Genomic DNA, 12,150 nt, shown 5'->3' on the forward strand with positions numbered 1-12,150 from the left:
AGCATTCAGATGGCTCCATGTGAGGAATTATACGGTAGGCGGTGTCGGTTGCCAGTTGGGTGGTTCGAGCCGGGGGAGGCTCGGTTATTGGGTACAGACCTAGTACATGATGCCTTGGATAAGGTCAAGATTATTTAGGATCGACTTCGCACAACTCAGTCCAGACAAAAAAAAGTTATGACGACCGTAGAGTTCATGATGTTGCATTCATGGTCAGGGAGAGAGTGTTACTCCGGGTATCACCCATGAAGGGTGTAATGAGGTTCGGAAAGAAGGGCAAGTTGAGTCCTAGGTATATCAGACCTTTTGAGATTCTGAAGAGAGTAGGGGAAGTGGCTTACAGGCTTGCTTTACCACCGGGGTTATCCGTAGTTCATCCGATGTTACACGTGTCCATGCTTTGGAAGTATCAGCTATGTGTAGTTGGACAAGGATTTGACCTATGAATCCGAGTCAAACATGCGGAGTAGATATCCCCACCTTTTCACCAGCCCAAGTACTTTTCTATGTCCGTTCGAGGATGAAGGGTTGTTTTAGAGGTGGAGAATGTGATGACCCGATAGGTCATCTTAGGTTTCAGAATCTAATTATGTGTTTCGAGGCCTCAAATACCTCATTTTAGCCTTTCTCGTATTGCGTGCGCAATTCCGGAAGGCTTATATGTTAAAACTGATAAAACTAAGAATTTCGCCTTAGAAATTTATTTAAGTTGACTTTGATCAACGTTTTGTGCAAACGGACCTGGATCCGTATTTTGACGATTCTGGTGGGTCTGTATCCTAATTTGGGACCTGGGCGTATGCCCGGAATCGAATTCGGAGGTCCCTAGCCCGAGTTATTGATTTTTGTTGAAAATTGAAAGTTTGAAAGATTTATGATATTTAAGAATCAACCGATGTTTGGATTTATTGATACTAGGTCCGTATTTTAGTTCTGGAGCTCGATACAGGTCCACTATAATATTTATGACTTGTCTGTCAAATTTGGTGATAAACGGAGTTGATTTGACGTGATTCGGACGTTCGGTTGTGAAAATAGAAGTTTTAAAGTTTTCTTAAAAATTTCCTTTGATTTGCTATCAGATTCGTAGTTTTAGGCGTTATATTGGTCTTTTGATTGCGCAATCAAGTTCATATGATGTTTTAGGACTTGTGTGCATATTTGGTTTGGAGCTTAGAGGACTCGGGTGAGTTTCGGATAGGCTACGGGGTGAATTGGACTTAGAAAAATCTAGTGTTTTGCTGCAGCTGATGTTCGGTGCGTTGTGCTTCGCGATCGCGAAGCCATTCTCGCGATCACAAATGGGATCTGGGTTGGGGGAGGATTTTTTTACTACGCGAACACGAGACCATGGTCGCGAATGCGGAGCATTGGGGGGTTTGCTCTACGCGAACGCGACCCGTCATACGCGAACGCATAGCTTTAGCTAGGTTGGGTAGGGGGCTTAAGGTGACTCTATGTGAACGCGAGCCATGTCTCGCGAAAGCGAAGGTGAGGCGGGCTATACCTTCGCGAATGCGTAGTATCTCCCGCGATCGCGTAAGCCACTAGGGCTCTGCTCTTCGCGAACGCGATGAACACTGACGCCCAGTGATAAAACAGTCCCAATTACGGGATTCTTGCCATTCTTTCAAAAAATTCTAAACTAAAAGACCTAGAGGCTATTCTTCCATAAGATTCTCTTCCCAATTCGTTGGTAAGTGATTTTAACCTACTTTGTTTCAATTACCTATTATATTTCATGAATTTTCAACCTAAAATCTAGGTTTTTCATGTTGGAAATTGGGGGTTTGGGTAGAATTAGGGATTTTTGCATAATTGGAATTTAGACCTCGAATTGAGGTCGGATTTCGAAATAAAATATATAATCGGGCTCGGGGGTGAATGGTGAATGGATTTTGGTCCGAACCTCGGGTTTTGACCAAGCGAGTCCGGGTCGATTTTAGACTTTTTGGGGGAAGTTTGGGGAATCTAAATTTATGCATTGTAATTAATTTCTTTAGTAATATTTGATATTATTGAGTCGTTTGTGGATAGATACGAGTGGTTTGGGGGTGGATTCTAGAGGAAAATCAATAATTAAGCATTGTGTGGCCTTTGGAGCGAGGTAAGTATCGTGGTTAACCTTGACTTGAGGGAATAAGACTTGTTTGTCTATTTTCTACATATTTAAATGTTGGGTAACAACATATATGTGAGGTGACGAGTACCTATGCGTTGTAGTCGGGTTAAGCATACGGGTGGGGCTTGGTTTCTTGCAATTATAGCTTCCTTTGTTCATGTTATCCGTATTTAGACTAGTATTGTTAAATTAATCGTTCTTATCATGTTTACGGATCTTCTGATAATAATTGAGTATTGATTCCGAAGTTGAGGTTGATATTGTGGAACTAAATGTTGAAGTAAGGCTTGTACTTGTTATTCTATCTCCCGGTTGTTATTTGTTCATTGCATTATGGTAAGGGAGAATGTTAATGCACGAAGGGTGATGCCGTTCCATATCGTGAGTGTTAATGCACGAAGGGTGATGTCGTGTCATATTATGAGTGTTAATGCACGAAGGGTGATGTCGTGCCATGTTATAAGAGTTAATGCACGAAAGATGATGACATGTTGTTTCTATTGATTTTATGGTGAGGTTGAGAGTAAAAGCACGAAGGATGATGCCCTGCATTTTTCCTTTACTGTGTTTACTTGTTCTTATTGGTTCATAGTATATTGGCTGTTCAAGTTACCATTCTATAGTAGTTCTCTATCTCGTATTCCCCTCAGCATGTTCCCCCTACCGATATTACCTGTCAAGTTTTTTCTTGTTGTTATTTGTACATATACTGTTAAATTGCATAGGTTTGTTATGTAGGTGTCTTATCATATCCTCGTCACTACTTCGTCGAGGTTAGGCTCGACACTTACCAGTACATGGGGTAGGTTATACTGATACTGTACACTGCACTTTCTGTGCAGATTTTGGTATTGGTCCCAGCTGAACGAGAGGCGTAGCAGCTCGGACTGGTTCATCGGAGACCCAAGGTAAATCTGTTGGCATTCGCAGACCTTGAAGTCCCCGTCTATCTTTTCAGTTTTTTTTTTACTGTTACTTTCGTTCAAACAGTTTTACTTCTTTCAGTCTTTTACTTGTAATAAATCCTAGAAGTTCGTAAATTGTGACTCCAGATCCGGGTGGTACTAATTAATGAAGTTTTTATATTTTTCTGCACTCGATGTATTTTATTTTAGCTTATTTGCTGTTATTTACTGAATTGAATAAGGACTGGCTTAATAATTCTCTTACGTCGCCTTGCCTAGCAAGTGGAATGTTAGGCACCATCACGGTCCCGACGGTGAAAATTTCGGGTCGTGACAATTTCATTCGTCAGAAAATTATACTATATAAAGGCAGCCCGATGCACAAAATATTCCACACTCATATAGGTCCGAGAAAAAGCCGCATCCCTAGGAATATGTTATTGAAAGTTTACCCTAATGCAAGCATTAGTGACTGTTTTCACGACTCAAATTCGTGATCTATAAATTATATGGAGATAATTTTATTGTTATTCTAAGGCTCCCCTTCCAAAATGCTATTGTATATAGTTAAAATAATTTTTTATGTATATAGTAGATGATAAATTTTCTTACCCTTTTATTTTTTTATATTTTCAATTCTCGTAGTAAAAATCACACGTCGTAACTATTCTTTTCGTATATTTTGAATTTTCATATTTTTTTGTTTTCTTTAGTCGATGGTCTATCGAAAATAGGTTCTCTACTCCCTTAAAGTAGGAATAAAATTTGTGTACACACTATTCTCTCTAGATCTTACTAATAAGATTTCACTTGATGGTTATTGTTATTGTCGTAAGTACTCGGTTCTACGAGTAAAACAATGAATATCCAGATGGTCATAAAAATTACAAACTTATCTGTTCCACAGTGTCAGAATCACATGCTGGTAATACTTGATTAAGTAGTTTGTACTTCGTACAGGTACTAATAATTTGCCAATACACACGTTTCTTTTAAATTAAGTGGAAAAAAACATTATATGTACGACCAAACATATGTCACACCTACTATATAGTACTATGGTGATAAATTTTGGAGTAACTTTACATGTACGACCTGACATATGTCACGCGGAGTATATAACTTTTTTTGTTCTTTGGTTGATAGTTTTACTCTTCTCTTTCATTTTACCTGGCTTAGTAGGCGTTTGAACATAAAAATTATAATCTTTTTAAAAAAAATAATATTTAGAGTTAAGTTAAAAATCGGTTGTAGTCTAGGTGTTTAGGATACTCGGCTATCACCCGAGAGACCCGGGTTCAAGTCCCGGCAACAGAATTCTTCTTCTCCATGGTGTGACATAATATTGGGTATGTTGTTGTTGTTGTTAAAAAATATTATTTGAAATTAAAAATTAGGTTTGAACATGTATTTCACTTGAAAAAATGTTATAGTTTTGTGAGCGGAGAAAAAAACTTTTCTGAAAATTTGATTTTTGAAAAGCTTATTTCCGAAAGAATTTAAAAAATTTGCAAAATTTCTTGGACAAACACATTTTTGAAATAACTTTTTGAGAAAAAGAAAAAAAACATTATGGACAATCGAGGACTTATTTTGATTGAACATGAAATTTAAAAAAATAAATAAGAGTGTTTGGATCTTATGTTCTTAAACTAAAAATGTGTATACTCCCTCCGGTCCATAATAAGTAACTTTTAGCCTTTGACACACCCCTTAAGAAAATACTAACTCTTAGAGAGTTTGAGGAGGAGGTTCCAGCCCAGACTGTGCCTGCTATACTAGCTCAGGTTCAAGAGGGGTTCATCGCCGCCCTACTGCTTCAGGATGCTTTGGTCCGTTTGGTGGGCCTTTTGGAGAGTGTGGCCTAGGCTGGTACCTTTCATATGGCACTAGCCGTCTCTTAGTCTGGAGGAGGAGCACAGACTCCCACTACTCACACTCCGGAGCAGATTGCTCCCCAGTATCAGACTCCAGTAGCCCCGCCAGTTGGGATTGTTCAGCCGGTTGTTGCAGCACAGGTCAGCTATGTCTTCTGAGACTTTATGGAGATTGGACAGATTTACCAAGCTCTTTCCAGTTCACTTCAGTGGTGCTTCTTCAGAGGATACCCAGGAATATCTTGGCAGCTGTCATGAGGTGCTACGGAACATGGGTATAGTAGAGACCAATGGGGTCGATTTTTCTGCATTTCAGATGACTGGGTCCGCCAAGAAATGGTGGAGAGATTTTTTGTTGACCAGACCAGCTGGATCGCCTGCTCGTTCTAGAGAGGTTTCTCCCTATCACACTCAGAGAGGAGCACCGTCGTCAGTTCAAGCATCTCCACCAGCTGTTACCCAGTATGAGACCCATTTTGTGGATTTGGCCCATCATACTCTTCTTTTGCTTCCTAAGGAGAGAGAGAGAGAGGGTGAGGAGGTTTATTGACGGACTTACTCAGCCTATCAGATTGCAGATAGCTAAGGAGACTGGGAGTGAGATTTCTTTTCAGGCGGCTGCCAATGTCGCTAGGCAACTCGAGATGGTTCTTGCTCAGTGAGGTCAGGGGTCTGACAAGAGAACACGTCATTCCGGGGGATTCAGCGGTGCCTTATCTGGAGGCAGGGATACTTTTGGTAGAGGCCATCCTCCCCGGCTATTTCATTCAGCACTCCAGGCATTCCACGGTGCCTCAAGTGGTCGTGGCCCTCATATGCCTTATTTCGACCAGCTAGCCTACAGTGCACCACCACCTCCTATTAGTGCACCTCCGCTCCAGAGTTTTCAGGGTGGTTACTCAGGTCGACAGGGTCAGTTTCAGGATCAGCAATAAGAACAACCGAGATCCTCTTATACTTGTGGTGATCTGAGGCACATTGCTAGATTTTGTCCTCGAGCATCGAGCAACCCACAGCATCAGGGTTCTCGTGCCATGGTTCCGGCACCAGTTGCTACACCGCCTGCTCAGCCAGCCAGAGGTAGGGGTCAGAAATCCAGTGGTAGAGGCCAGACTACTAGAGGTGTAGGTCAGGTCGTTAGAGATGGAGGCCAGCCAGCTAGAGGTCGTCCTAGGGACGTGGTTCAGAGTGGTGGGGCCCAGCCCCGATGTTATGATTTTCCAGCCAGGGCTGTGGCTAAGTCATCTGATGTTATTATTACAGGTACTGTTTCAGTTTGGAGTAGAGATGCTTCAGTTCTATTTGATCCGGGTTCTACTTACTCCTATATGTCATCCTATTTTGCTTCATATTTGGTTGTGCCTCGTGATTCTTTGAGTGCTCCTGTGTATGTGTCCACACCTATGAGGGGATTCTATTGTTGTAGATCGTGTTTATCGTTCGTGTGTGGTCACCATTGGGGATCTTGAGACTAGTATAGATCGTCTACTTCTCGATATGGTCGATTTTGATATTATCTTGGGTATGGATTGGCTGTCACCTTATCACGCTATGACTGTCATGCTAAGACGGTGACCTTAGCCTTGTCAGGGTTGCCTCGATTAGAGTGGAGGGGGACTCCTGGCCATTCTACCAGCAGGGTTATCTCTTATATGAAGGCTCGGCATATGGTCGAGAAGGGGTCTCTAGCTTATTTGGCTTATGTTCGCGATTATAGTGCGGAGGTTTCTTCTATGGATTCAGTACTAGTTGTTCGTGAGTTTTCAGAGGTGTTTCATGCAAACCTACCAGGGATGCCACCTGACATGAATATTGATTTCTATATTGATTTGGCTCCGGGCACTCAGCCCATCTCTATTCCGCCATACTGTATGGCCCGCCAGATTTGAAAGAATTGAAGGAACAGTTGAAAGATTTGCTTGATAAGGGCTTCATTAGACCTAGTGTCTCACCCTGGGGTACACCTGTGTTGTTTGTGAAGAAGAAGGATAGATCGATGAGGATGTGGTAAGGGTGCCAAGGTATTTTCGAAGATTGATTTGAGATCTGGTTACCATCAGCTGAGGATTAGGGCATCTAATGTCCCTAAGACAGCTTTTCGGACTCGGTACATGCATTATAAGTTTTAAGTGATATCCTTTGGGTTGACAAATCCCCCCGCAGCATTCATGGATTTGATGAAACGAGTGTTCAAGCCTTATTTGGACTCCTTTGTGATTGTGTTTATTGACGTTATCTTGATCTACTCCCACAGTCGAGAGGAGCGTGAGCAACATCTTAAGATTGTACTTCAGACTCTGAGAGCCAGCTAGTTATATGCTAAATATTCAAAGTGCGAGTTTTGGCTGGATGCAGTCACTTTCTTGGGGCACGTTATATTAGCAGAGGGCATTCGGGTAGATCCTAAGAAGATTGAGACAGTTCAGAACTGGCCTAACCCGCTTTAGCTACGGAGATCAGGAGTTTATTGGGTTTCGCAAGCTATTATCGCCGATTTGTGGAGGGGTTTTCATCGATAGCAGCTTCATTGACTAGGTTAACCCAGAAGTGTGCCACGTTTAGATGGTCAGATGAGTGTGAGGTGAGCTTTCAGAAGCTCAAGACTGCTTTGACTACAACATCAGTGTTGGTATTGCCCACAGGTTCAGGATCTTATATGGTATATTGTGATGCGTCCCGTGTTGGGCTTGGTGCGATATTGATGCAGGAGGGCAGGGTGATTGCATGTGTCGCGCCAGTTGAAGGTTCATGAGAAGAATTGCTTTGTCCATGACTTAGTGTTGGCAGCCATTGTTCATGCGCTGAAGATTTGGAGGCATTATCTTTACGGCATGTCGTGTGAGGTTTTCACGGATCATCAGAGTCTTCAGTATTTGTTCAAGCAAAAGGATCTCAATTTGAGGCAGAGAAGGTGGTTAGAGCTATTAAAAGAATATGATATCAATATGTACGACCAAACATATGTCACACCTACTATATAGTACTATGGTGATAAATTTTAGAGTAACTTTACATGTACGACCTTACATATGTCACACGGAGTATATAACCTTTTTTGTTCTTTGGTTGAAAGTTTTACTCTTTTCTTTCATTTTACTTGGCTTAGTAGGCGTTTGAACATAAAAATTATAATATTTTAAAAAAAAATAATATTTAGAGTTAAGTTAATAATCGGTTGTAGTCTAGTTGTTTAGGATATTCGGCTCTCACGCGAGAGACCCGGGTTCAAGTCCCGGCAACAGAATTCTTCTTCTCCCCGGTGTGACATAATATTGGGTATGTTGTTTTGTTATTGTTAAAAAATATTATTTGAAATTGAAAATTAGGTTTTGACATGTATTTCACTTGAAAAAATATTGTAATTTTGTGAGCGGAGAAAATTTTTTTCTGAAACTTTGATTTTTGAAAAGCTCATTTCCGAAAGAATTTAAAAAATTTACAAAATTTCTTGGACAAACACATTTTTGAAATAATTTTTTGGAAAAAAAATATATATTATGGACAAACGAGGCCTTATTTTGATTGAACATGAAATTTAAAAAAATAAATGAGAGTGTTTGGATCTTATGTTCTTAAACTAAAAATATGTATACTCCCTCCGGTCCATAATAAGTGACTTTTTAGCCTTTGGCGCACCCCTTAAGAAAATACTAACTCTTAGAGAGAAAAAAAGTATATTGACTAAATTACCCTTAATTAACATTTGTATATTATTACTTTGACACATCGGGATATGCAAATGAGGGCAGATTCTTTTAAAAAAAATAATTCATTCTTGATTATGTAAAAAGACAATTATTTTAGACTAAAATAAACCGGCCAAAAGGTAATTTATTATGTACCGGAGGGAGTACTATATATCAAAATTACCTTTGAATCTTGTAAACTTAAATATATTATGTGAAATATTAAAATTAAATTATTATAAATATTGAAAGTGACACTATTAGTCTTCAATGCAGACTACTAAAAGCAAAGGGGCAAGTGAGAGAGTCGAATTTGGGATCACCATTTTAGACATAGCCACAGTGTACTTTGCAAGTTTAGTCACTTCGACCAACTTTAGACATGCGTAATTAAAAATCTCAAAAATTTAAGTCTGAAGCTTGGCCAACCAAACATCAAACGTTTTTGCTTGAAGTTTGACTTGTCAAGGACAAGCATCCAACATTTTTTAATGAAGTTTGGCTTGCTAAGGCAAACTTTCGACATTTTTGCCTGAATTTTGGTTTGTCACAGCTAATTTCCAACATTTTTATCTGAAGTTGACATGATCCCATATTCAATATATTGTGTCGCATTATGTCGGAAACGGTGGTATCGATACTATCTGTTGATAGGCTTCTCTCGAAAAAAAAGCGCATTTTTAATAGTGTTATAATATTTTAAAAAAATTACCCTGACTTATAACAACAACAACAATTTAGTATAATTTTACTAGTGGGGTCTAGGGAGGGTAGTGTGTACGCAGACCTTATCCCTATTCTGGGGTAGAGAGGTTGTTTCCGATAGACCCTCGGCTCCCTCCTTCCAAGAACTCCCACCTTGCTCTTGGGGTGACTCGAACTCACAAACTCTTGATTTGAATTTGTCACCACTAGAACAACTCACTCTTATCAAAATTATACTGACGTATAACAAAGTTAATAATATTAGTGTGCTTGTTTGCTATTTCTTTCATTAGTGTCTTATTACTGAGTTCCTTTTTTCTTTTTCTTGTTTCTCTTTTTGCATATCAAGGAGATAGAAAATAGTTAACTTCAACTTTTCTTCTAAAATTTATGTTCTTGAGATCGGGTCCAAATCATCTCTAGTACCTACTATTATAAAGTTAGGTTGATTTTTTAGCTCCTATGGTTCCATGAGCAAAGTTGCTAAAATATTTTTAAAATATTTTTTTTGATATTTATATATGACCATAACAAAAAAAAGTAATATTTGATAATAAATAATTTATACATAATTAAAGTTGGTCTATAACCCAAATTTTAGTTCATCTTGAGCCAGTCATCTTAGTCCAAGTATGACCCGCTCATTTATTGATTCAGTCCATTTTGATCCATCCAAAATCAGTCAACCTACCCATAATGACCCGCCTATTTATTGATTTTGCCCATTTTGAGGCGTCCAAAATCAGCTTAACCCACTCATTTGACACCCTTGTTAAAAGATTATAAAGGAGAAAATAACATAAGGAAAGTTAGCAAAATGGTTAATATAAACAAAGACCATAGAAGGTCATTTTCATTAAAAGTACACAAATAAACTTAGTGCAATATTGCACAAAGGATTGAAGTGCCACACTTATTTAAAGTGTAACAAAAGGCTACTAAAAGCCAATTAGAACACAACATTAGCTACACTTTTAAGAAAGTAAGCAACTTTATTATGTGTGACACTGCATCCTTAATTTCTTCTAATCTCTAATTAGTTATCCATTATCTCTTCTTCAAACAAAGCTGCAGCCAAAGTTTTTGCTTCCTCAGCCAAATTTTCAGCTCCTGTTTTGATCATCTTCTCATCAAACACACATGGCTTAGTGCATAGGCACCTTCTGAGGATTTTGCTACAATGACCATCAGTAAATCCCTCACTGATACAAGCTTTTCTACATGGTGGTTTGGTAATGCATAATCCAGGGAATGTGTTGCTTTCTGTTTTGCATTCTCTAGCTTGCACCTCTACAATCATTCACAAGTACTTACCAATGTTAGAACAAAAGAAAAGACGGAATTGAAAGAAAGCATTGAAACATGAATATATTCAAGGTTCTTATATATATATATATACTCCTATTCATATAAGATATTCTATCTTAACTGACTCGTGAGCAACGACGATCAAAGAACATAAGAAAATGCCCGACTGAAGTCAAAGACAGGTAAGGGGATAAGAAGATCAGTCTTTCTCCTCGTTAGATTGTGTGCCAACGTCAGCAGAAAGAAAGAGAAGACGGAAGACTGTATTCAAAATCTATGTCGGAATTGGCAATTTGTTCGCGAAAACTTCAATTCTGCGATCAATGTTAACCCTTTCGAACTATTTATGATATGGATTACTTTGACCTTCAAGAAAAATTAAAAAAAAATTAAAATAAAAATAATATATATATATATATATATATATATATATATATATATATATATATATATATATATATATATATATATATATATACACACACACACACACACACACACACACACACACACACACACACACACACATAGACAGTCTACCCTAAAAAATATATTTTGCCCCTATACTATTTTGGAAGAACTAATGCGAACACATTTTTTTCAGGATTTTTCAAACTTGCTAGACGTATACAACAATAACAATAACATACTCAGTAATATCCCACACCGTGAGGTCTGGGGATGATAGTGAGTACGCAGACCTTACCCTACTTGTGAGAATAGAGAGGAGCATTTCCAAAGCTGCTAGACGTATACTATAGATTAATTCGTCATTTTAACAACAAATACATCAAAAAGATAACCACACTGGAAAATTTACTTGACAAATCATAAGAAGTGTAACATGATGTTCATTATTATAGCTAAATCAGTCATAGCTTTTATATTTATTTTCTTAAAAGCAGACTTGGGTAATTAAGTGACTGGATAGCAAGAAATAGAATTATATTATAAATTATATTTTATTAATTTTATGGAATTTTGGAGGAATAAATGGAGACAAACCATAGGCAACAAAGAGCATCATTGCCAAGATAGCAAATGCCATGAAACACAAGGAGCGAACCATAGTCTCTTTAGGCGCTGATCTAAGAATAGATAAATTTTGAAGCAAAAAGTAAATAAATAAAAGAAAATAATTATTGCACCGGAGTTGTTGAAATTTGAAGTTTGGAGATACATAATTCTTTTTTTTTTTTTTTGCCTTTCACCGGCGTTCAATATTAGGACCTCAACTAGCGTTGATTCGGCCCGTGTATAGGTAAAGATACATAACATACTCATGACTTGAAACCGAAACTTCTATTTATGGGTGTAGGAATCATATTGTTTACCCGAAAAATTGGATAGAGTTAAATTTGTGTATGGTTCTAAGGATATGCGATATAATTTGATACAAATCGTATAGAGAAATAGAAATACATCTATTCTTGACTATGGGAATGAGATTAGTGAGCAAGAAGAATGAATAAGATAAAGTAAAAACAAGCACAAGGGGATATCTTTCAATGTGAGAAGTAATCTTTTTGTTACAATGTGTGAGATCC

At 38.3% G+C, this 12,150-nt stretch overlaps 1 protein-coding gene and 1 non-coding gene across 2 annotated transcripts; one reads left to right on the top strand and one right to left on the bottom strand.

The window, feature by feature from the left end:
- The first annotated feature begins 4,271 nt into the window (after nucleotides 1-4,271).
- On the top strand, nucleotides 4,272-4,344 carry TRNAD-AUC (transfer RNA aspartic acid (anticodon AUC)). The gene has a single exon. It is a non-coding gene; the product is annotated as a tRNA-Asp (tRNA).
- Nucleotides 4,345-10,147: 5,803 nt separating this feature from the next.
- LOC107791735 (defensin-like protein) lies at nucleotides 10,148-11,888 on the bottom strand. The gene is made up of 2 exons (XM_016613856.2): nucleotides 11,609-11,888; nucleotides 10,148-10,585 (listed from the first exon to the last, which is right to left on the bottom strand). Exons 1-2 carry the CDS (start codon nucleotides 11,670-11,672, stop codon nucleotides 10,332-10,334), a joined length of 318 nt encoding a protein of 105 aa, XP_016469342.1. The 5' UTR covers nucleotides 11,673-11,888; the 3' UTR covers nucleotides 10,148-10,331.
- Nucleotides 11,889-12,150: the final 262 nt, after the last annotated feature.

The sequence above is a fragment of the Nicotiana tabacum genome, chromosome 18 (genome assembly GCF_000715075.1).
Source record: "Nicotiana tabacum cultivar K326 chromosome 18, ASM71507v2, whole genome shotgun sequence".
Lineage (NCBI taxonomy): Eukaryota > Viridiplantae > Streptophyta > Magnoliopsida > Solanales > Solanaceae > Nicotiana > Nicotiana tabacum.